At 40.1% G+C, this 25880-nt stretch overlaps 5 protein-coding genes across 7 annotated transcripts; 2 read left to right on the top strand and 3 right to left on the bottom strand.

Annotated features, from left to right (window-relative positions):
* Positions 1 to 185: 185 nt before the first annotated feature.
* ceacam1 (CEA cell adhesion molecule 1) lies at positions 186 to 6759 on the top strand. Its single transcript, XM_056443750.1, has 11 exons — positions 186 to 421; positions 650 to 943; positions 1901 to 2182; positions 2294 to 2557; positions 3082 to 3357; positions 3575 to 3826; positions 3924 to 4181; positions 4296 to 4547; positions 4634 to 4921; positions 5359 to 5613; positions 6051 to 6759. The coding sequence occupies exons 1-11, from the start codon at positions 367 to 369 to the stop codon at positions 6143 to 6145; spliced, it is 2571 nt and encodes an 856-aa protein (XP_056299725.1). The 5' UTR covers positions 186 to 366; the 3' UTR covers positions 6146 to 6759.
* A 1579-nt stretch (positions 6760 to 8338) lies between these two features.
* On the bottom strand, positions 8339 to 11351 carry pafah1b3 (platelet-activating factor acetylhydrolase, isoform Ib, gamma subunit). The gene is made up of 6 exons (XM_056443773.1): positions 11264 to 11351; positions 10817 to 10906; positions 10564 to 10680; positions 10282 to 10404; positions 9784 to 9897; positions 8339 to 9703 (listed from the first exon to the last, which is right to left on the bottom strand). The coding sequence occupies exons 1-6, from the start codon at positions 11342 to 11344 to the stop codon at positions 9557 to 9559; spliced, it is 672 nt and encodes a 223-aa protein (XP_056299748.1). The 5' UTR covers positions 11345 to 11351; the 3' UTR covers positions 8339 to 9556.
* Positions 11352 to 12013: 662 nt separating this feature from the next.
* On the top strand, positions 12014 to 15550 carry si:dkey-250k15.4 (uncharacterized). The gene is made up of 4 exons (XM_056443751.1): positions 12014 to 12184; positions 12816 to 14077; positions 14604 to 14737; positions 14834 to 15550. Exons 2-4 carry the CDS (start codon positions 12829 to 12831, stop codon positions 15467 to 15469), a joined length of 2019 nt encoding a protein of 672 aa, XP_056299726.1. The 5' UTR covers positions 12014 to 12184; positions 12816 to 12828; the 3' UTR covers positions 15470 to 15550.
* Positions 15551 to 15638: 88 nt separating this feature from the next.
* tlr21 (toll-like receptor 21) lies at positions 15639 to 18966 on the bottom strand. Its single transcript, XM_056443749.1, has one exon. The coding sequence runs from the start codon at positions 18964 to 18966 to the stop codon at positions 16066 to 16068; it is 2901 nt and encodes a 966-aa protein (XP_056299724.1). The 3' UTR covers positions 15639 to 16065.
* A 3193-nt stretch (positions 18967 to 22159) lies between these two features.
* On the bottom strand, positions 22160 to 23726 carry cnfn (cornifelin). 3 transcript variants are annotated; one of them, XM_056443770.1, is made up of 5 exons: positions 23650 to 23726; positions 23215 to 23353; positions 22997 to 23133; positions 22689 to 22808; positions 22160 to 22240 (listed from the first exon to the last, which is right to left on the bottom strand). In XM_056443770.1, the coding sequence occupies exons 2-4, from the start codon at positions 23336 to 23338 to the stop codon at positions 22719 to 22721; spliced, it is 351 nt and encodes a 116-aa protein (XP_056299745.1). In that variant the 5' UTR covers positions 23339 to 23353; positions 23650 to 23726; the 3' UTR covers positions 22160 to 22240; positions 22689 to 22718. The 3 variants fall into 3 exon arrangements, with proteins under 3 accessions (XP_056299745.1, XP_056299746.1, XP_056299744.1); XM_056443771.1 differs by lacking the exon at positions 22160 to 22240 and having other exon boundaries at positions 22302 to 22808; positions 23215 to 23370; XM_056443769.1 differs by lacking the exon at positions 22160 to 22240 and having other exon boundaries at positions 22302 to 22808; positions 23650 to 23725.
* Between the last annotated feature and the right edge of the window lie 2154 nt (positions 23727 to 25880).

The raw sequence follows: 25880 nt of genomic DNA, 5'->3' as shown, positions 1-25880 counted from the left end.
CAGTAAATTGTACTTTGCTTTGGTTAAACTTCATCGTTTTCGAGCACACCTACAAAATATTCCGATCCCTTCCTCTGGTTGGTTTGAAGTTGTCGACCGGCCGAGGTTTACAGTAAATGGACACTCCTTAGTGTGGACTGTGTGGACAAAGGCAAAACAAGGTGTGGCCAGGACTGTGAGATGGCCAGGTGATGGTAGGGGAGAGCGTTTACATCATGAGAACAGAACGCTCAAGTAAAGGAGAGCAAATATTTGCTGATCAAAAGTCGGCTGTGACATTACAATATCACCATATTTCCAATTATCAGAGAGTCAAGTCCATTTAGCTGGCAAGTAACACCAACCAACAAGAAACCGAAGAGTGAAATGGAGTCTCCATTGCTGTTTGCCCTGATTCTGTGCACGACAACCATAGCAACAGGTAAGCATTTATTTTGAACTTGAATTAATTTAGCATTTTGTATTGTATTGAGTCAGTTCAGACAAGGAAGACATTTTATTTTATTTTATTGATTGACATTTTTTCTCTCTAAATGACCTACTTTATGTTTTTGTAAGTGCTTTGACTGGTATTGTAGTATTTAATATATGCATGCAGATGAAAAATACATTAAAGTGTGACCGAGTTTTCCTTGCTTTTTGTTTCTAGCTGCACCTGGCCAGCAGATAGAAGCCTCTGAGAACCCTTTACCCGTGGGCAGCAATGTCACACTTTTCAGCCCGCAGGACAATTTCACCACAGGGGCGTGGATTTTCAACAATAATATAATTTTGCTGATATTCAATGGAAATCCATTAATATTTAAGGCTTGGATCAACAGGATTACATTCAATTCAACATTGTCATCATTGACTATAAACTCAGTACAGCTGGAAGACTCCGGATTGTACACATTACAGGGAGTAAATTCTTTTAGTTCTCAGTTAGAACTGTCAGTCCAAGGTAAGAACCGTTTTATCACTTTTCATGTTTACTCACTCATTTATATATTTAGTTACGTTCCATTTCTGTATATCAAATAAAGCTCAGTCTAAACACAAACTTGTAGATTCATAAACAAAAATACAAAAGACCAGAGCAGCGTTGAAGTCTTGAACCTGCAATATTTGGGAGATTTACTCAGCTTTGTTCAAGTACCACGTTGGTCTCATGTCTTGACTTTCAGTCTTCAAATTAAATAACCAAGACATTTTGACTGAAATTCTTCGGGTTTTAATAGAATAAAAAAATTATAAATGGCCAAACATGTATAAATGTATATTTAAACATTTTGGAGTGAGTCTGACTTTGTGTGAGTATATATTACTGTCACACATAGTAACACGTCCAATCTAATTCACACAAGTGAAGTACAGTTTAAAACATTAATAAGAGTTTACATCTAATGGCCTGCTGAAGCTGTACTTGAACTAAATGCTAGTGTCAGTGTTCTTTATCATATATGCTGTATTAATTAAGCACTTACCCGAAAGAAAAGTAGAGCTGAAGCTGTTAATACCCCATTTTTAACAATAATGTGGCCAAATACTCAATGAATAATAATTTTGACCATGATGAGAGCACTGAATGAAATGTTAAGAGTTTAAAGAGATTACAATGTATCATCAAGGGGATATGATTGTCTGTGCAAAGCCTATTGGCAATCCATCCAATTGTTAGACATTTAGGTCGGGACCCAAGTTTGTGGACTTGCCGACCATCAGATCGATTTTGCCGTCTTTTGAGCGATGCCGCGTGAGAGGCTAATTAAAACTTTGACTTGGATCAGACTTCTGTTCAAGTCATACGAGTCATGTTTCCACCTCTGCCGACTATTACAAAGAGGACACAACATGTCTTGCCCACTGCAATGCCATGTTTCCGCAAAACTTTAAAAATAGTTCATTTCCTTCTTTGCAGTGCCTATTGCAAATGTGACTCTGAGGGCAAACGCAACCAACCTGGTGGAGTTCAATGACACAGCAGTTCTCACGTGCTCTGTGCTCAATGGCACGTCCCTGTCCTATGTTTGGCTGAAGGGCAGCTCTGTGGTCACAGCCGGCGGGGGAGTACAGCTCAGCGATGGAGGCGCCACTCTCACCCTGTCCGGGGTGACCCACTATGAGGAGGGGTCCTACAGGTGCAATGTGTCCAACGGTCTGAACCATGAAAGCAGTCTCCCTGTGTATCTGAATGTCAGTTGTGAGTTTGAACTAAAGACAGCTTATATGCATTCTATTTATAAGCTGATAAATAACTCCAATCACTCAACATTAACCCCGAAAAAAAATGTCCTTCTTGTTGTTTTATCAGATGGTCCAAGTAACACAACGATTGTCCTCATGCCCATGAGGTCGACCTACATAACAGGATCTAACATCACACTATCATGCTCAGCCGAGTCCAGCCCTCCAGCGATTATACAATGGATGGTTGATGGGGTGGACCGAAATCATTTTGGATCCCAGCTTCAACTGGAGAGGGTTACAGAGAGCAACTCAGGAAATTACCAATGTGTATTTCACAACACAGTAACGTCCAGGTTCAGCAGCAACGGTGCAATGATCAGGATTTTGGGTAAGGTTGGATTTGTATTATTTTAAGGAGCCATTTTGTGTGCCTTTTATGATTTTGTTTCTCTCAACAAGGATATTTAAATTATTTTAAATCAATTGTTTCATATTTTGTGGCATATGCTTATTTGCTTAGATAATATAATTGACCCTGGAAACAGAAGCCAGTTTGCTAAGTTTAGCGATAAGACTGGAAACGGGGAAAAGGGCGAGCAAAGAGCGAGCCTTGCTCTGCCTAGCTGCACCTCTTGAGCTCACTAACAAACACATTATATCTATTTTGCTCAATAACAAGTGTAAAAACATATAGTTGTGGTTTTACATGCGTAACTATTTCTTGCCTGTGACTTCCGGACATCTTGTTGTAACTGTGATGGCAGCAGTTGAGACTTATTTGTACACTTATTTTGGATGAAATAAATCCCCAAGATGTGAAACGGTCTCTTGAAAATGTTTAATGCCATAAGCCATTCACTCAACCAACACAGGTGTACGTTTCAAAGACTCAATTCCCTTCTCCTTCCACAGAGCCAATAGCAGCAGTTGTGGTGAACTACACAGGTGGACCCGTAATACTTCATGAGCAGCTGAGTCTCAGATGTGAAGTGAACGGATCTGTTGACCGCATTCAGTGGTACAGGGATCATCAACATATCACAGCTGACAATACAACCTCCTTCGTCATGAACAACAAGACATTGATTATCAGCCATGTCCAACTTTCAGATGATGGAAATTATCAGTGTGTGGCTTTTAATTCTGTGAGCAACATGACCAGCAGCCCCTACATAGTGGAAATATACTGTAAGTATTTTATTCTCTAACTCACTCTCAATTGCAGAGACACAAAGAATAATAATATTAATGAATTTAACCTCTTTAATTTATAGTCTGATATTAAAAGATGGCCCAATAAAACAGGGAAAATACGGCAGGCACACTTTAAAATCTTGAACTTGTTCATGCACAGTTCTGAGTTGTATGAATGTTTTCAATGAATATGACTTGCCCATGTGTTTAGATGGACCGCAAATGCCAACTATCATGGGACCACGTGCCGCCAAGACAGGAGACAATGCTACATTCAGCTGCCATGCATTATCAAACCCTTCCGGCTCCTACTCATGGTTCTTCAATAATTCTCAAGTGTCAAATATGTCCGATTATGTCACACCTCCTCTGAACAAAAACATGAGTGGGAAGTACACCTGCATGGTCTTCAACAATATCACCGGCAAAAACAGCACTGCATACAGGATGCTTACTGTTTTTGGTGAGATTTGGATTTTTCTGTTTCCTTCAAAAATATATTTTAGAGGTGCAACATGGGAGAAGCATTTAACTGTTGGGATGTTTTGCTTCATTACCAGATTTACAAGTGGAATCACCAATGCATCCTGCCATAGAGGATCATTTTTATAAGCTAACATGCAAGAGTGGACCTGCTGAGAAGGTTTACTGGAAGAAAGATGGTCAACCACTGCGTGAAGGCACAACGGATTCCTATTTCGATAACAAGACCCTCACTTTCAACCCACTCAAACAAAATGATACTGGACTCTACGAGTGTATCGCTGTTAATCCTCTTTGGAACATGACCAGCCTTCCGTACATGCTTCTTGTGAACTGTGAGTAACATTTAATACGGATTTATTTCAGTTTCATACACTATCGTGCATCATCTGAATCTATTTCAATACATATGGTACGAAGAAGGCCTGTCCACTTCTTTGCTGTTGCAGTTGGACCAGAAACACCTATGATTGATGGGCCAGATTTTGCTGAAACTGGACAGTACGCGGTCTTCACCTGTTCTGCCATGTCGATGCCAACCAGTCAGTTCAGCTGGTGGTTCAATGGCTCCTACGTGGCCAATTCTTCCGTGTTTACAACTGACATTTTGTCACTAAATATGAGTGGAGACATCACCTGCATGGCTTACAATGATGTGACTGGAAAGAACGCCACAACATCCAAGCTGTTCACAGTCATTGGTAAGAATATCGATGGGTTTGACTCCTTCAATGCATGTCGTGTCACTCTCCAACCAATCACATATCGCTGTGTTTTCTGTCCACAGAAGCAAAAGGGTCAGTGATGATCAGAAACAACACAGTTCCAATAAACAATGACAACTTCACGCTCACCTGTGACATCACTGGGCCTTATGACAGTATCTTCTGGATGAAGGACAACATGTACTTCAACATGACAGACTCCATCGCTGAGCCTTACATGTCCTACAAGTTTGAAAACAACACGCTGCATTTCACTCCCGTGACCTTGAGCAATGAGGGCACATATCAGTGTGTGGCTATCAATCTGGCTGGTGAACATAAAAGCCCGAACTACATGCTCCTGGTGAACTGTGAGTGATTTTTTGGTTTGTCTCAATTAGTCCATTTTCACAGTTTTTTAAGAAAATCTAACATTTGTGGCATGAAAAATATAATAATATGAAAATCCCCAAGAACCAAATACATCATTTTGGATCATCATGTGGTGTCTGATCAGACTCACATTACACTAAAAGCACCTCCTCGAGAACAGCCACTGTCTTTTCCAATGATAATAACTCAAACATGAGCACCCTGTTGATCTTTGGACTGATTTTACAAAAACAGATTTATGTTAACATGATTTAAGAAGATTTACTAAGCTGGTGAACAAATAATGAATATTGACTCTAAAGGTAATTAGTAGTGGTTTCAGTTTGACCATTAATACATTCATGTTTTAAAAAAATGCTGTTCAGAACATATGTGGCTTCAGACTTGTGAACTAACTCTCTCTCTGTGTTTGCAGATGGCCCTCTGAGTGTGAATATCTCCGGTCCAGATTCAACACCAGGTGACTCCTACGTGTCCCTGACTTGCTCTGCGGATTCTCGGCCAGATTGCGACTTCCACTGGTTCTTCAACCAGTCATCAGCGGCTCTAAAGAATGGCTCTGTCATCACTTTCCTTGCGGCTAAAGAGAACGAGGGAGAGTACACATGCAAGGCGACAAACCCTGTGACTAACATCTCAATGTACCAGACCAAAGAATATACTGTCGCAGGTGAGTGAGCCTTTCTTCAGATGTCATTTGGTTTGATGAGCTGAAAAGAAAAATAGTAACGCCTCCAGGCTTCACAGGTTGATGAAAAAAAATTACAGTCCATACAATAAATAGCACAATATGCACAGAAACAATAAGAGTGATTGACGTTTATGAATTTTGCAAAGTTATTGCATTTGGTGTGAAATACTTTTTGAATTAAACTAAATCTAATATTTTTGATTATCTTAAAAAAAATTGGTTTATTTGCATCGTTTTCAAAAATCAAAATGTGGAATATTTGAAAGACAAAGATGATTACACTCATCTAAGTCAGTTTGCAAGTAATTACTACAGTTAAAACACAACCAGAATAGTTGCTGTACAGTTAAAGATGTCTCATGTATGAAATGTAACATGTGATTGATTTGTCATCATTTCTGTCATTTATCTCTCAGCTCACGCCTCCGCCCTCCACTTCCCGTCCCAAGGTGGTCTGATGATGATGATGATGGGTCTGTTCGCTTTGTCTGTCCCTGTGCTGTTCCACTGAGTTCTCTGCACTGAGAAGTACAGTCACATTGAAAGGCCTCTTGCTTCCAACTACAGACTTATTGGAAAATGAAAAAAATGGTACTCTATAATCCAAAATCGGATGCCACTTTATCCATTCTTGTGGTTTTTGTTCAAAATTCAAAGACAAATTCGAAAGTGTGACAGATTTAAATTCAAGTTGCAGTTTGTTGCTTGATATTTATTGGTATATATTGATTTATTTTCATTAACGTTGGTAAAAATAGTTCTGTTAGTGTTATTGTGATGTTTGTTGTTGTCACTACCCAAGGTAGTTCATTACAAATAATTAAAGATATTTGCATAGTTTAAGAAGTGTATTCCTCTAACATAACGGCGTAGTCTTTGGGTAGGAACAGCAATTATTAATTCTGAACAACAGCGGCTTTTTTTGTTATAATACTATTAAAACAGTAAGTAAATGTAAGCCTTAGCATAACTTAATTTATGGTAATTATTTCTCAATCATTAAATAATCAACAGAATCAATGTTGTGGGGAAGAATAGTTTCATTCATGCACAATTTCATTAGGGAAACATTGTCATAAACACTTTGCTGTTAAAAAAACATTTAAATAAAAATATAAGACATGTTATGTGTGTATAAGCTTATTCTAATGTTGTTCATATAGAGACACTGGGAGCGTACTTCATGGGGTTACCGCCCTTCTTCGCAACTTCTCTTCTTCTTTTGGAAAACCGACTGCACCTTTTCAGATACTTATTTTTTTTCCTCTGGCACAATGTTTCCACTGGTGTTTTACATAAATCCAGACAGATGAAGCAATAAGATGAGAAAAAACTGATTATGTTCACTGTCCAAAATATTTTTCAAACTTTTGAAGAGTATTTACATTTTTGTTCTTTCAGTTTTTACTTCATTTTCTGAATTACAAAAAAACCATATACAGTATGTAACTTACATTTTCCATACTTGACGTTGTGCCTGCCAGATTGCTTACAAACACAGCATTTATTTACCATCTCTCTTCCTTTTCCTAAGTGTCCCAAATACACAACAAAAGAGCCGAATGTGATGACATATTACATATAAATAGATGAGACGTTTTAGTTCACTGTAACTCTATGATAATGTGACGTCACTCTCACCTTCACAGTGACACAGTCTGGTGTGATGTCTTGGGATGTTGATTGGATTTGCAGTGGTCAGTTGTTCTCCAACAGCAGAGGCTAAGACACAACTGATATCAAACTTGATGAAAGAAAAAATATTTTAAAACTCAATAAATATTGAACCACTCTCGTGGAAAATGTGCACATTAATCTCACAAACCATCCGTGAATTTGCTGACAGCCAATGATTCTGCATATGTCTCAACAGTAACACCTTTAATAAATGAAGAAAACTAAATAAAAATGCACAAGATGTGATTGTATACTTTCGTAACCCAGTACAATGTCTGATTCTGATAAAATATACAATACCGTGGCTGTGATCAAATACAAGCAGAACAATAACCAACAGAAAAAACATCCTTGATCCCATGTTGTAGTTGAGCGAGTCCAATACAGTAAGTCCAGGGAAATAAATCTTGCATGTGCACCAACTTCGGCCCCAGTGAAAGAATGAAATGGTTGTTGTGGCTCTTTATAAAGGATGGTGTTTTTTCTGAAATTATAGCCGTGGCACATTTATCGACTGCCAGGCATATGAAGCAAGAAGCCTGCCCAACCCGCACCTTTCACAGAGGGTGACTGTGAATAACAGGAAAGCTGTACCTTTGCCAGAAAAGGTGGGTTTGAGTATAACGGCTCACTGACGTGAGACACTTAAGGATCCACATGATACTAACCTGCACCAACAGAACATTTGGATGCCAGATGTGCCCGTGTTTTAAGTCTGAAGTGAAACTTTTCTGACATGGTCTCGTTATTATGTAGTAAGGTGTTCATGCGTTCTCACATTGAGACACAGCTGAGATGGAATTGTGTCTTCAGTATACATGTTACACTCAACGTGAGCAAACTGAGATGTCAACATTGAATTTAAGCTCCTCTAACTTTGTTGGTGTAGTTTATTGTGAATTATAAATTACTGGCCAAAGTATTTTATGTTACACAGCAATGGAGCACTGCATCAGTGACCAGGCATCAACGTATCTTACTGAGTCTCAGCACACAGATCTGGTCAATCAGTCAAGGCACACTAACACAGTTTTTCATATTTAATGCATTTTTCCATCTTTTACACAATCAGCCATCCTGAAGCATAATTCAAGTTCTGTGACACAATCCTTCTATAAGAGGCTCAGAAGCATTTTAGTGTGAAGTAAAGCCTTTGAAAATGGTCTGATTGGCCATTATGTTGCAGATGAGATTAAACTTGGAGCACAAGCAACTTTAGATATATCTATACAACTTCACAAGCTACTCAAATACATTATGTTTGCAACACAGCCTCTCGCGTCAAAATCTGTTGCCATTACAATATGTGGAGCAAAAAAGGTACAAGGACAATAATGAGACATGTGACATGAAAAAAGGTAAACAGTAATGGTCAATCAAAAACATTTGGTCATTCAAATTAACATATAAAAAAAGACACCAGATATTACAAGAGTAAATAAAGCTATTGCCAAATAAATGTAACTTAGTGAAACTGAAAAACCAAAATGACAAATTACAGCAATTTCCTGGTCAGGGCAGTTCTTGTATTGCGTATTTTTTTGTTACCAGATATATCCTAGCACCTAAAGAGCCAAACTCTCACAACCTTTTCCCAACTAGTTCCTGTTCCAGTAACCTTTGGCAGACAATGTATTTAGTCACAGGAGCTTTTTCTCCTGAAAAGCCAATAACTGTCTATATTCTGAGGTCAATTGGGCTTTTATAGCCTCGAGGGCCGTCAGTTGAAGGACAAGATCTGGGAGACAGTTATAAATATAGTTCTTAATCATTTGCAACAACTTAAGTTTTGACCTAAAGAAACTGAACAACTGTTGACATCCAGTGTCATCCCTTCAAGTAGCATTTCACTGTCTGGCTCTGATCCCCATGGATGATGTTCCCCTTATCATATTCATCAGCACAGGACTGAAATAACCCTTCAACAGAAAAATCATTTTAAAACCAAAAGCTAGTGGAACAGATAATAACCAGAAATTGAAGTCAGATTTAGTCTCTCTATAGCACAGCACATTTAATATTTTGACTGCATCATAAACACAAAAATAACCTTTATGGTCCCATTATCTGTAACAGTGGTCATCAACCCTGGCCATAAAGAGGACTTAGACAAAAAAATCTGTGCAGCTCTTAGCCACAAGTAATTGATTTGATCCATCATACAAGTGTAAATCAGCTGATTGGGATGTTCTCCGGGAATAGGGATGAGGACCACTGTGGTAGTGTAATTGTGTGCCCTTGTTGCTCAGTTCTCTGGAGGCTTGTCTAGCATGGACTTGAGATGGGCGTGGAGGGGTTCGCACACAGCCTGGTAGCCCTGAGGGGTCAGGTGAAGGTAATCATACATGTCATGATGGGAGATGCTACCGTTGGAGGAAAGAGGCGTGGGGGACTGACACTACAGCCTCCTGGACCAGCTCGTTCACCTTGGCATTTCGCTCCCGCAGAGGATTTGGCGATTTACCTCTGGACCTCCATGAGAAAAGAAGGCGGGGGGACTGACACTACAGCCTCCTGGACCAGCCTGCTCACCCTTGCATTTTTTCCCCGCAGAGGATTTGGCGATTTACCTCTGGGCAATACACCCTGAAAAACAGATGGAAGGCTGTTATTGTTTGATAGATAGAACACCTTTCAGCATGTATAGTCATATTGCAAGTAATTCATACATCAATGTAAAAAAATAAATAATTTGTAGCACATCCAAAGATACAGCAAGCGTACATGTAGCTCCACATTAGCTTTTTAAATACAATTGACATGTAGCATATCTCCAAACGGTTAACACACAGTCCAACAGCCTATTGGTTCTCTCATATCACAAAGCGAGTATTCCATCATGACATGTATGATTACCTTCACCTGACCCCTCAGGGCTACCAGGCTGTGTATGAACTTCATTTGTCATCTTTGACACACAGGCGAGTAGATAAACACTTCTATTAGGAATTAATCAGAAAAAGGACCTACAAGTACAAGTGTCCGAGCATCTGGGAGCTTGTTCTTGATGACTTGGACAATAGCCATGATGCCTTCACAGATCTGTTCAGCAGTCTGACTATGATTGTTAGTTCCTACCCACAGCACCACAACCTATAACAACAAAAGTGAAGGGAATGCATGACTAAGCACATGTCAATGATAGTTTTGGGTCATTACACTTTTTATTTGATCAGAATTATAAGCACAATGAATCTACTGTGTAAATAAACAAGCACAATCATGATATCTATATTTGGCGGTTATATGCACCTTTGGGCTGATGTTATCCAGCTCGCCGTTGCTCAGTCTCCACAGCACATGTTGTGTTGCATCACCGCCCACCCCAAAATTGAGGGCATGAAGAGGGGAGAATAGCTGCCGCCATATCTGTAGACAAACCACAACAAAGAGTCCACGTGTTGAAACCGAAGTTTATGAAAGCATGCATAGATGAGGAGAACAAGTCACACTTTCAAAATCTCTATACAGACCCAGACAGTTAAGTGTGTGATTTATGTTTTACCCCAAATTGGTGCATAAGCTGAACAAGAGAGTCTCCAACAAACAGGACATCAGGTTCTTTGTCTTTGCTGTCGGACACAAAGCGGTTGTGCTGCAAAAAGAAAAAAGGCAAATATACAGACTAAGAACTCTACATGAGATGTTCAGATACACAAAACACATTAGGTTGAATCCAAAAGAGAATATGTTATCAGTGGATCTAATATTAGTGCATATTCCATCTCAATCTAATGAAAAACAAAAAAGACATTTACTATGATAATCGTGTTTTTAAAATGTTGTAAACAACTGTCTAATAGGAATCATTGATCTGTTTTGTTTTATCCACACAACTGAACATTAGCAACAATGCAGACTAGGACAACTTAGGAATTCATGTCTGTTGTGCTGTAACTGTGTAAAACCGAGGGAAGTAACACAAAACTCATGATAATATTGTTTCACACACCAGAGACATCCATCGTCCATCGCCCTGGGTGTCTTCACAGGGAGTGGGTGTGGCGGCTGGGTTTGGGTCTTCTGCACTCATGACTTGGCTCTATCTGTGTGGGAAAGCAATCACGTCGGGTTGTTGGCACTATTTTACAACGGAAAGAAACCGATAATCCACAACCGATAGCTGAAACTGCGAGCTAGATTTAGGATGTTGGTAGAATTAGCCACAGTAGCTAGCCTACTTGCTGAAACGCATAGAGATGTCGCTAGTTTTACAGAGACAACAGTCACACAAGTAACGCAGATGGTTTTTAACGTTAAAGTATGCAACTCTGCATTATGCGAAATGGGAAGGAACGAGCTGTATATAGCGGCTACATTTAGAGATATTAATAAACAAATGTTACCATGAAATCAAAAAATCGTCATCTCCCAATTCAGTATCAGGAAGTACATTTTCACTATAGCTGCCAGTACCACTGTTGTCAGCGGGCAACAACATACTTGTTTACATGCATTTTAGAATTGTTCAATACTTTATCAATGATATGTGCTTTTAGTTGGATAAAAAAAACATTGCTTGTATAAAAATGCCAATTCAAACACTGTTCGAGTAAAGAAGAATATAAGAGACGAGACCGTCTTACCTACTCGTCTATAGAAGTGGGTTCGCCCGGATCTTTGGTGTTCGCGAAGGTTGTTGCTGCTCTCAGAAACGCATCTACCACGACGTGTTGCTCAGCAACAACAGAAGTGGCCAGCGAAACACACACAGGTAAGTAGCGCTGTTAATTAACTAATTTAGGTTTGTACAAAAATGTTTCTTGACATATGTTTGTCTCGGGTGGCATATATCTAAAGTTAAGGTTAACCTAGTTCTGTGTTTCTTAGCAGCCACAGCTAAATACTCTGGAGTCCTACACGTGTGCTTCAGGTAAGTGCACCTGGTGATTGACGTTGTTATCACCTGTTTGCAGACCACATAACTAGCTAGCATAGCTCACAGGTAGGCTACATTAACATCAACTCGTTCTTGATATCTGACAAGGTGAGTATAAATTCAAGATGTTAAACTTTGTGTTGGCCTGGTCATGATGCACATTATTAATTTTGGAGATATTAGCTTTTTTGTTTTTGTTTTTTCCGACCGAATTAATATAAATGTAGGTAAAATGTACATTTAATATTGTACTCAATGTAAAAGGACCTGTAGACCAGTTCGTTTGTAATCATCTTAGGGGGAAAATACCACTCTCATTATGTGGATCCCAGTTGAAGAGGTGTTTTCCATACATGTCAACTCTTGTCTGTCTCTGCTTAACTGCTTAACTATCAACAGCAGAGACTCTAAATTATCTTGCATCAATTCCTAATGTCCGTATCGTCATGAACTATTGAGGATAATTCCTCGCTTGCACAATCTATCATCCAAAATGTCCACACTGTCATTGAAACATGAGTAATTTGCTTGATGATACAACAGCATCCTGTTGAAGTTTACGAGCGTTTTTCTTCTGTATTTCCTACAGTATTAAACTATTCTAAATACATTTTTCTACTTTCAGAATCCAATGCATAATGAGCCACTTGTGTGGCAGGGCTGTATCGGACAAAGAAAAGATCTTGAATGTTTTCACCAAGCAGTTAAAAATCACAGATAAAAACCCCTGCTCGGTGGACAGATTAACTGCAGACTGTAAATGTTTAAAACATTACAGTAAGACCGATGTGCACCACAAAATGAAACGACTGAGGAGCCGCAAGGAGAGGAATCAGAAGAGACCAGGTGGGAAAGAAGCCTCAAAGTCCAAAGCCCATCACCATCCTCACTGCCATAGCCAAATAAGCAAAGACGTGACATATTTCCAGAACTGCTGTCCTTGTGCTACAAGGAGAAATGCACTGTTTCCAAATATCATTCCTGTTGCACAAGAGCCCAGTATAATCACAGACAGTCGCCTGATAGGTCACCATGGTCTGTTCAACCATGAGGTAAAGTCTATCGACATAGAACGCTTGTTAAGCGAGCAGAGGAAACGAGGGACAAGTGGACAGCAAGGACGAGAAAAGAACACTTCTACTTCACATCCATCTTCAACATCTCGCGTTCCTTCTCCGTTCTTCACTAAAGATGTGTTGGGTACTGATACTGCTGAGGTTCTTCCATTTGAAAATAAATCTGCTCGTGGTGATTGCCACAAGACAGAGATGCACATCAGTCAGGGATCAGATATTACACCGGGGCAGAGACCGCAGCAACAGATCGATATTTCATCTGAACATTTTAAAAGCATCTTGTCATTTAAACGCAGCTCCTGCGACGTAGAGATAAACAAGAGCAAGAAAACGAAACCCCTCATGTCTGAACCGTGCAGAGAGTCCCTGCTGACTCCCACTGTTGTCAAAGAAACCGTGAACGGGAAGGCAAAGCGAGACATGGTTTCTCCTGTGGAGCAGGCCTCGACGAACCAGGAGTCCCCGGTCCACCAAACAGAAGCTCGGGGGCTCAGCCCGAGCCCAGTGCAGCTCTCCAGCTCCCACACTGTTGACGGCTTTGACCTACAGCAGAGAAGCACAGAAGCCCGCTGTGCATCTGAGTCTGTCAGTGCAGTGGCAGCAAGTTTGTGTGACAGTCTGCAGTTCCCACTTCTGAGGAGAAGAAACCTGGTGGCAGAGAGCAGGGAGGTGCTGTTGAAAGCTCTGCGGGAGAGGCATGGACCCCGGCTTCAGGAGAACCTCCTCGAGGTGCAGCGAGGCTTCGGTGTTGAGCCAACGAAGAAAGTCCAGGATCACGAGCCAACGACGAGGGATGTGCTCCTGTCTCCAGGTAGGCTTGTTCAACATTAAGGTCGTATTTTAAGTGACACCTCAATGTTACTGTATGTTTAAAAACAAATTTAACAAAAACATTAGTGTTGGTATCAATGACAACTTTACTTCAATATTGATAATAGTGCTTATTTTACAGTGATAGTTATCCATCTTTAAATCTGCCCTGTGGAGTTTTTTATTTACCAAATCACACTGTGTGTCACCTTGAGGTCTAACACATGCATTTTCTTCTGTGTAAAACATTTGCAAAGCAGATTTGAAACCATTGTTTTATTTGATAACGTATGAATTTGAGGGATGATTATAGAAAGGAAAACCCATTTCAATGTTCTTATGAGCGCCTCACTATTTTATTTTCAATTTTTAATTATGACCCTATCTTAGAAAGTGGCCTTTGTCTGGAGTTGAATGAGTACACCAACAGTCTGCATTCACATGATTATTTACTACATTTCTCGTTTGAAAACAACATTAGTTGGCGTTTGTGGGCAGTTTTTCAGTTGTCTCTCTTCCTTATTTAGGTGCAACAGCATTTGAAGCCGACACGGCGAGTCAGCCATGTTTCGATACCCAGAAAACCACATCTTTCAAAATGATGGGCAGTAGACCTTTTAACTGGAAGTCCAAGGCAAAGCCACAGCAACTCCTTCAGCAGGTAAGATAATTTCATAACTGGTTTAGCCTTCATTTAGTAATTCAGATACTTTTAATATTCCAAAACTCAGGAGATAATTTGTTTCTGTTTTTCAAGGTAACGTCTGCTGAATGGTCGACGAGCCCGATAGAAACCTCTGTCGGCCTTGTGGATGACATCCTCAGACCTACTTACGCTCCTGAGTTCTGCCTGGACTTTGAGCTCTTTGGAGGCACAGCCAGTGATCATTTGTTCTCTCCCACCTCATGCTGGGAAGAAAAAGCCTCAGTATCTCAACACTGGGATGACATTTTCAACAAGCCAAAGAACAACAAGACTGTTACGTTTGATCCCTTTGAAAACAGCTTTTTGAACCACACCAGAGCAGCACTAGAGCGGAGCAGTGGGTCTCAATACAGTGGCGCCAACACCCAGCCTTTCTTTCCTTCTCCAACACTGCTGCCATATAGACACTCTGCAGAGCCAATGCACTTTCCCCAGGAGAAAGACCCGTTTGAAACGGACAGATACTCTCATGTTCCCTCCTTCTCTGCCCAAATTCAACATCCTCTGCAGAGCTTTCAACGTTTGAGCCAATTCGGTCATCCTTCAGCGTGCCCTCCCCTCAGGTCCCACCACACTGACATGATACATTACCCACCATCTCACACCCTGGAAAGAGACTTGGCAGCTCCCCTTTCTTCTTTCCCAAGCCCTGGGCACTGGTCCTTCCCTCCTATGAGACTGTACTAATGTGTTTTAAAGCTCTGCATAGAGACGTGCTTGTGAACATTTCTTTGGCTTGTAAAAAATTAAAAATGCTCTTAATTCATACATCAAGATTTTTTGTTCATAGTCAATGAAATTATTTGCTCATATTTTACTAACAATAATATTACATGTAAAAGTAAGAGCCGACCTCAAGAGTTACATCTTTTTATTTTGTCCCATGTGCAGTAGAGATATAGAAACACAGACTTATGTATTATTTGTATCCCAAAGAATGTAATATGCAGAACTGTACACGCATCTTCTTCAACAACGGTGTTATGATGGGAAATTCTTTACAGACTAAATATTTTAACTAAGAATGGGCTATTGTGAAAGCTATTTGATATTTTGTTTTGTATGTGGGCCACATTTATATGCAATTCAACACATTTGTACAAAATCCAACCGTGCTACATTCATAATTAAACTGAGTACTTTCTGATCCATGCTTTTATTAATTATTAGTCTTACATTTTGTCGCATTTACACCATATTTAACCCGCAGAAAATGTGATTGTTCATTTCCCGACGATCCAAAAAAAATTGCCACATCTTTTTAAGGAAGCAAGTAATAGTTTTCATCCGTCAACAGTTCCAGTTTCTTCTTCTTTAGAACCGTCACTGTATTGTTCTTCGGTCTGTCTGCTCCCGCTTCTCATCGCCCTCCGCAGCTGATTCCAAAACAGCTCCCGGGCCTGTGTCGGGTTAGTGCAGTCTGAGCTAGGCCACTGCAGATAAGTCTTTTTTAACATGACTTTCCTCATGCGATGATAGGACGACACCTGCCTCTCAGAGATTTCCTCCAGAAACACCAGCAGGAGAACGTCACGGTGCTCATCAAAGAGTCGGTAGCTGGCCAGTTGGATTTCCAGAGAACACCACTCACTTCTTAGGAAATCCCTGCTCACCACACAAATAGTTTTACGGCTGTTGTATACAGCAGAGACGATGTTGTCCACAATGTCACGGCCCAGCTCAAAGTCCCTGTGATGTAGGCACAGTTTAAAAGATGATCCATTTCCTTCAAGGTTGGGAACTAACTGCTCCATGACCCATTGTTCATTGGAGGAATTGTAGGAAATAAATGCATCATATTTGCAATTTTCCTCCTTTTCTCTGAGTATGCGCCACTGCTCACTAAACCAGGAGCGGAACACAAAGTAGCCGTACTTCATTTTCCAGTAGAGTTTAAAATAAAGTAAAGGAATGACTGTGAACAGAAAGATCACAACTGCTGTGCTTAGGAAGAGGTACCCTCCTAGATCTATGTAACACACTTCGGTGTCAAAGTTGTAGAATTTGAGTGTGGCATCATGTGGGCACTGCAGGTTGTAGAGATAGACCACCTGCACATATGGGTTTTTTACTGTCCAGTTTTGCAGTAAGCTGTTTTTGCAGGTGCAGCTTAAAGGAGTATTACGTATGTCAAGGTACTTGAGGTTAGGTAAACTTTCCAGTGCATCAACACGAATGCTCTGCATCCCATTACGGTTGAGCTGCAGTTTGCGTAACTGTGTGAGATTCCCAAAAACCTCCTTTGAGATGTTATGAATGCCAATATTTTCTAACATCAAGTTGGTCAGATTTCTCAGATTTTTAAAGACTCCTGGTTGTAGTTGTGTCACCCCAACACAGCAGTTATCCAATGTCATGAAACTTAAGCCTGTCAGATCATCGAAGACATCGGGTGCAAGTTGATAGATGTTGTTGTTGGTGAGATACAGGGCTTTCAGTGAGTGGAGGCCACGGAAAAAAGTGTGGGGTAAAACAGTGAGGCCATGCGGCCGCTGCCCATCCAGTTTCAGATCACTAAGTTTGCTGAGGTTTATAAAGGGTGAACTGATCTCTTCCTTGAGGAAGCGAATCTGATTACTTTGTAAATCTAGCACCGTTAGTGTGTCTTGAAATACACGACAGAGGGAGGAGTCAATGTGTTTGAGGTTGTTTCCATCTAGATAGAATTTGGACAGACTTGTTAGTCCATCAAGCCCAGATGGCTTAACATGAGTGATCTTATTACCGCCTAAGTCCAGTGTAGTCAGATTCCTGAGACTTGAAAAGTTCCAATCAAAAATGACAGATATGCGATTGTTGCGTAGGTTGAGGATTTTTAGATTGTAATTATCTTCAAAAGTACTATTGAACAAATCAGTTAAAAGGTTATTATCCAAACGCAATGTCTCAAGCCTTGTTAGCCCTTTGAGAGCGTTACGATGTAAATAAGCAATGGAGTTTATGTTAAGCATTAGCGTCTTGAGATTTGGTGTGTAATAAAAAGCATCAGAGTCGACTGAGAGGATGCGGTTGTAACGATAGCTCAGCTCCTCCAGATTATTTAAATAAACCATATGTTGTGTTGTACAGGATTGGAGGTTGTTGAGATGGTTATGCTCTATGTTAATACTCTTTATATATGTCTGTTTATTGAGGAACGTCAGACAACCTATGTTTCTAAGGTTGTTGTGGGATAGATCCAAAGTCCCTGTGATTGTAGGACAATAAAACAGTGTGTTATTTGTTAGATTCTCAATCCCATTAATACCTAAGTCTAAATTTGGAATCCTTTTAACTTTTCTCTTTAACATTCTGCAAAGCTCAATGAGCCGGTCGTCATTGTTTAGACCTGTGCCAGAGAAATCCACGTGTCTTGCACTGATATTGCTGATGTTTAAAAACTCCACTACCTTGACACTTGTTGAACGCAAACGCAGATAGTTTACACGCCTCAGATCCAGTCCTTTAAAAGCCATTGTAGGGAGCATGGGATTGTCTGACAAATCCAGCACATGGATTAACCCAAGAAACCATTGCTTACATCCTAATGTGAACAAATTATTTCTACATATATATAATGTCGTGAGGGATTTGGGTAGTGACACATTTAAATGGCTCAGAGAGGTCAACTTGTTAAAGGAAAGGTCTAGTTCTCTCAGATTCATTAGATGTGACACAGACTCTGCAATCCCCGAAAAATTTGTCATATGGTTTTGACTCATGATTAAAGTGTTCAGATTGAGAAGAGTGGAGAAAATTCCCTCGGGGAGCTGCTTGAAAGAATTGTTTGACAGTGAGAGAAAAGTGAGATTGCGAAGGTCCTGAAACACAGAATGCTTGAGCTCCGATATGTTATTAAAGGACATATTGAGAGACTTTAGTTGATGCAAGTCCTTGAAAGCAAATATCGAAAGGCTCCTTATGTGATTATTATCTATCTTGAGGTATTGAAGGTTTGGTAGATCAACAAAGCTAGTCTTGGGAATGTAATAAATAGAGTTCAAGGAGATGGTGAGGTTGATAGCAGATCGTGGAAGGTCATGGATGATAGCAGTCATATTATTTTCCCTGCGTTGGACGCAGTTGAAACGTTGCCGATTCGAGGATGGGTCTTCAATGCAGTTGTTGAAGCTGTAACCACTGATGAGCTGAACAGCAGCAAGGACGACTGTTGCTGACAACAGCTGATGAGTTAGACTTGCCATTTTGTCTGGGGTCAGATCAGTAAAACAGTCCTTTGAATTGCTTTCATCAAGCTTCTTCGTTGTTTTGTTTGAATATTATGCGGAAAATGTCTGTGAAGAGATCCTCTTGATAATCAACTGAACAGGTGCAGGAATCTGAGGAAAGAGAGCAGAATTTATATCACTCATCATGTTCGATGCTCGACGATTTGTAAAACATACTTTAATAAAACTAAAAGTCTTTCCACTTGCAACAATCACCAACTCTGGTTTGGTCTAAACAAACTTTTGGTTGACTGAGTTAGATGTGACTATATGATGACTGATCCTGCTGTTTACTGGACTCAGGGCTATTAATAGCTCGCTCAACAGTAAGCCTTCAGTATTCTGTCACTGGACCAGCTGAACGAGTCTGTCACTGAACATGTCGGTCGTTGCCCAACAAAAGTTGAAACACACTTTTAAATTAAGCCTTGAACTCCCTCACATAGGTTCATATGAATTATTGATGGTAATTCGTTTAGTGGGATTAATATAGTTTTCTAATTTAATCTAATCTAATATGAGCGAAGATTCAACAACTATATTTCAAATTCTTGCCTACAATTTTTTTCAGAAACTTTGGTGGACTGCTGAAATTAAATAAGTTTACCAGCATGTTTCCCCGTTTCAAATTCGAGGGACAGGAAATGCATCGTGAGCATAGGGGTGTGAGGTGTTTTAGGAGAGCAGAGGATACACTCATGCAGCCTTCAAAATCCTTTGCATGAAGGACTCAGTCCTCAGTAGAACTGAAGGACGCTGGACATTGAAAGAGTCCTGCGGCGGGATCCGACAACATATAAGGGGCCATACCTGACTTTGAGAAACACTCTCGTTATCAAAGTACAATGATTTTCACATTACTGGTGCTACTTGACCTCGTATGGACTGGGATGCTGGCAAGCTCCCCGAAGCAAGTTTAAACTTCTCAGGATTTAATGTGTTCTGGTCCGTTCAAGAGCAACATCACAAAGGATGAAAGAAAGGTATACGTGGTAAAGCATTCAGAAAAATTATCACAAGAGCCATGTCTAATCCTAACATATTTTAACCTGAGCAAAGAATTTAGGCTGCAGTTCTACTGCACTAGGGAAACCCCATTGGCTGTGCATCTAAATCACTAACAGACAGTCAAGTCGAAGATGCCAAAGCAACAGCCTCAGAGAAGGCATGGACACGGGCACGTCCTGCCTACCATACACTCAAAGACGTTGGAAAGACTGACACCCTTTCATATCAAGACAATGTGCCAGAAATCACATCGTTTTTAGCCACAGACGATATGATTTTGCAAAGATTAAGGATCTTACAGAGTCATTATTTGCAAGACGACAACAAGACTCCTTTCGAAATAATGTCCCACCTGCTTCCAGTGGAAATGTACACAGACATCTTCTGATAAAATGAAGGTTCATTAGCGGAATTGAATTTCACTATTTGCATTATGAACTCCATACAACTAGAGACTGAAAGGGAAATGCTACTGAGAAAGACAATTGAGGAAGGAGAAGATGCCCTCAGAGCATAGCAGAATACTGGAACCATCCAGAGAAATCATCAACCCTACCTCACTGCATGCCGAGATATTGTCCCAAATCCATGCACGTCACATAAAATGGTGTAAACAGTGAAAGTAACTAACATCCTTTTTTTAGCCTGGGGAGAACCAGCAGATCGAGGAGATGGAGCCCATGACAGTCCGGGGCAAATGGCCACGACTAATCTGCTTACTTGGAAGAATAAGAACCCGGAAGTCACAGTAGTTACGGCAGGTTTTACAAGTTTGACAATTCACACCGCACAAATGCCTCAGCAGCTTCTGCTCACAGTCCAGTCACCGGGAAACAAATACGCTTGACGTATAACTCACATCGTTCAGAGGAAGTTACATAGTTTATTGAGCGGACAATATTGAAAGTTATATGGCATGGAAATGAGAATAAAGTATGTTAAAGGTGTGGTGGATGGTTCAAACAAACACAGGACTTTAACCCAGGGGGTCGCTGTTTGTGTCCCGTGTGAAACCAAAACGTAACTTTCTTACGCTATTAAAAAATGTTTTGTTACCAATATTAACAAATGTTACCAAACCAATATCCCTATTGGATGCTGAAACATGCTTGATTAGGATTGGTCCATTTGCAGATGGAGAGTAATATCGGTGAAACCCGCCTTCCTGCAAGACACTTTACCCATTAACAAGCATATACTTTGAGTTATAGCCCGTCGTTGTCTGGAGAAATATATAATCATGTCCTACAACTCAGGACTCAATCCAAAACTCCAGTTTCACAAAGTTCCTGTCATAGTCTTATATCACAGAGCCCAATATTCCCCAACTGACGTATTGTCGTATTTCTGGAGAAATCTGAACTTTGATTACGGTGTGGCATCACAAGGGGACAGGTATTGAAGGGACGCTCCATTCCCAGTGTCAGCGGCCACAACCACAACATGCCTTTGCTGAAACTACATCTCCCAGACTGCCTCATCACTCACCCAGCTGCAGGTGCTTAAAACACCTCATGAAGGCAGGGCTGTGAAGCTTGATAAGAGACAGAGGGGAGGGCACATGGCGAGGAGGAGCCGGACAAGCCATGTGGGAAAGGAGAGCCATTAGGAGGAAAAGAACAAAGTGGACCGCAAAGAGGAGGACCTTGTAACCTCGACTTTATCCCTTGTCATGTCACGATGGACAGCCCGTGACACGACAAGGGATAACCATTTCCTCTTTCATGATGATTTCATATCCCTTTTCAGTCTGCCCTTGTGTTCCTTCTTCACCTCCTGGCATTTATTTTCTTTTCTTATAGTACATATCTGATGCTGGACATTGTAGGCTAAACAGCAAATAATTAAATTTTTTCATATAGAAATGGACTACAGACAACTAAATCATAGCAACATTATGTCAATCGTTTTATGAGTAACAGCTGCATTTGTCAATAATCCTTGTACATTTTATGTCGTAAACATCCTCCCATTATATGTCATACATTTACATACACTTTAAAGAAGGTATTGTTGGTCTTAAACTAGAAAATGAAAAATGACAGTGACACAGTAAGAAGTCACCCTTTTATAATCTTGCGCGCAATCTGTCAGAAGAATACTTGAAAGTTGTTGCCAACTATGTTAAAATAATATCAATATTTTGTCATGACAGCCTCACCTGATCCACTGAAGGTTGTTCACCTCGCCCTCCTTCTTCAGAGCGCTGCTTGCACTGCACCGTGGATATCTTGGATACACGCTTGATCAGAAAGAGGAACATGGGGGCAGCCCATTATTTTCCTTTCAGTCACACCATCATAATCCCAACAGTTCTTTATTGAAATACTGTATTCTGAATGAATATACATTAGTTCATTGACAAATTACTCTTTTTTGAATTAGGATACTTGATGGACACTTGATAAACTTTATTGAATACCATTGTAGAAAAGAAAAAAAGGGTTCAGGTATCATTTCATTTCAAAAGAAATGTGTGTAAATTCACCACTATAAACTTGCTGATTTACTGACAATGTCTTCAATGTTGGACAATTTCAGTGAGTGTTCATTGACAATTAGTCAGTTTAAGTTTTGGTGAATTGAACAATTCTTATTGTTTTCATCCATCTGAATTCTTAACCTCTTCAAAGTATTCCTTGTTACTTTCCAATTTTTTTATTTTTATATCTATATATATATCTTTTTACGTTATTTTTTAATGTTAACGTCCAATCTTTTTATCCTCTCCTCTTCTGCTCTCGTGCCATCTGACACAGTCCACACATCGGCAGGTAGGTCATGATGACCCAGTCGTCACACACCGAGCCCTGGGAAGAAGCGCATGGTGACAAACATCAGTTATCTCGAACAGATATTTGGGTTGGTGTGACTAATATCTCTTCTACTGACCATTTTCATAGTTACAGCACAATAGCGTCATCTTTTGAGTATATACATGAACTGTATCATTGTTGTTGTGGTCTAATCTGTGTTTAGACATCTGTCACACACTTACTTCAATGTTGTATCTGCTGCGGATGCTTGTCCTCAAAGCAATCATGGCACCTGGAAGGAAGGGCAGGCAGCAGCTGTCCCCGTTGTCCTGAGCCACCTTGCAGCCCAGGATACAAGGGATGAATGTTGCACAAAGACCTGGAGGAGAGAGGCACTTTGTCACATTGGAATTCATTTGGCAGTGTTAGTTCATTTCTGCTTGCTTGCACAAATACTTACAGATGCCACAGTCGTCACAGCAGTCGCACACATTTGAACTCCAATCCATTAATCCGGACGACACGGTGTACTGTGTGACGGAGACTCGAGGCTGTGAGTTGATCACATTTGACTGGAACGCCATTGCGGTGAGTAGAGGCTAAGGAATATTACAATCTAAAAACAGATCATATTGCACAATATTATATCAAATTAAAGATACCAGTTTAATTCATATCTGGTTACATTTTCTAACCCTATTTGCGGGACCATAAACAAAACACCTTGTCCTGTCCTGTGCCGTCAAAGTTTCTGAAGGTTTTCATTTCAATTTAAGTTTATTTCTATCGCAGTACAATCGAGGGAGGCATGAAATCAACAAAATCAGTTCGGTGCAGTTCATTTGAATGAAAACCAAAAGACTCAGTTTGGAGGAAACATTGCTCCATATCTCACCTGGTCTCTCCTCTTGAGGTCTGTGTATGGCCCCTGAAAAGATGGTCTTGTGGTGTATGGTCCAGGGCCTAATCCACACATATGAGGTCAAGGGCATGGCCACAGCTCTTATACCCAGTGTGACGTCACTCTTACACTGGAGCACAGTTTCAGTGCTGATATGAAATGACAAACAATGGCCATTTGGGCAGGTTTAGTCATCTTGTAAAGACAATACCCAAGTGTTTAGTTTTGGGGCGTATCACATTTTAAAATGTGTGCATTGTACATGACGTGGTCTTTATCAGCATACAGAAATTAAAGTGGGCAGATAGTGCATATTTGTATTTCAGCAACTTCAAAACCAGGTTTGTGGCAGGTGTAGTGTGTGTGTGTGTGTGTGTGTGTGTGTGTGTGTGTGTGTGTGTGTGTGTGTACACCCTGTGGGTCCAACTCTGTTAATGGAAAAATAACAGTAGAGCATGAGCTTAGACCTTCAAGCACAGACCTGAATTCACATAGGGTTTGTACTCTTGTGCTGCGATGCAGCTTTTGGTATTGATTGGTACATATTGAGTATTTATAGTATTTCCAGATGAACACAAAAGGCTTGTTAGACCATGACACCTTTTTTCTCTAAGGATCCATTTTGGAATCCGTTTAGCTGTAGTGTAGACCCAGTACTACTTAATTGATTTAGTTTACAACAACAACATCAATGATGTATTGGGGAGATTGAATACAAATCACACAACATAACTTGAGTTGACTAAAAAAATAGAAAACTCAAGTTTTAGGGTGTCAAAATATATAAATGATATTGTTGCAAATACAAAGAAAACAAATCAATATCCAACAAAAATAATAAAATATACACATCTAATTAATTAATTTGAGTTTAACAAATAGTATGAAACTCAAAAAAGATGTAATGCAATAAATGTAGCATATAGTACGATGAAAACTTTAAAACAATTCATTTCCATGTTGGTCTTGACCTGCCCAAGATCAACAAAGTTTGAGTGATACATAATTAAACTAGAATGGGCACTCGGTAGAGCGCATACCTTCGCATATCACAAGATTGGGCATTGAATTATGAACATGTTGGCATTAGTTGCATGCCAATTGGACAAAAATTTATCGTGCTATGGTAAAAAAAGAGTTTGACCTTTCCATGACCTTGACCTTTGACCCGATTGATCCCAAAATCTAATCAAATGGTCCCCGGATAATAACCAATCATCCCACCAAATTTCATGCGATTCAAGAACATTTTGACCTGTTCATGACCTTTGACCTTGACCTTTGACCCGATCGATCCCAAAATCTAGTCAACTGGTCCCCGGATAATAAACAATCATCCCACCAAATTTCATGCGATTCGGTTCAATACTTTTTGAGTTCTGCGAAAGATTTTGACCTGTTCATGACCTTTGACCCGATCGATCCCAAAATCTAATCAACTGGTCCCCGGATAATAAACAATCATCCCACCAAATTTCATGCGATTCGGTTCAATACTTTTTGAGTTCTGCAAAAGATTTTGATGTGTTCATGACCTTTGACCTTTGACCTTTGACCCGATCGATCCCAAAATCGAATCAACTGGTCCCCGGATAATAAACAATCATCCCACCAAATTTCATGCGATTCGGTTCAATACTTTTTGAGATTTGCGAATAACACGCATACAAATAAATAAATAAATACACAGCGATCAAAACATAACCTTCTGGCATTTTCAATGCGAAGGTAATGAAAAACCACACTGTGCATTTGACCTCCACTGGTCATTAGTATAGCAACTCAACACCAACACCTGTATATATTCTCTACATATTAGCATGCTAAACACTGGAGACACCTGGTCCTCTTTAACAGCTTAAAAAAGCATAATTTAAATTGTTGTATTAACTTTATACTTCATGACTTTTCCTACTTTCATAAGAATTTGTTATAAACTAGTGCTGTGAAAAATAACGCGTTAACTCAGTTAATTCAATTACAGGTTTAACTAGTTTTGGTTTTTTTACGCATTTAACGCATGCGCAGAATGAGCTTCCAATCCGTCTGTTGTTGGTCGTCTCTCCAGCAGCATGTCATTCTGTCTCTACGTGTGGCGTTAACACGACTCCGATCTCCGTCTCGCGCGCCGCAGAGCTTGGATGCCGGCGTGTGCGCACACATCGGGACGAAAAAAAGTCACTTGCAAAAATATTTTTGGAGCACCGAAGACCCATTTTGACCCA

Source organism: Pseudoliparis swirei, chromosome 22 (assembly GCF_029220125.1).
Source record: "Pseudoliparis swirei isolate HS2019 ecotype Mariana Trench chromosome 22, NWPU_hadal_v1, whole genome shotgun sequence".
NCBI lineage: Eukaryota > Metazoa > Chordata > Actinopteri > Perciformes > Liparidae > Pseudoliparis > Pseudoliparis swirei.
This window is presented reverse-complemented; position numbering and strand designations above follow the sequence as displayed.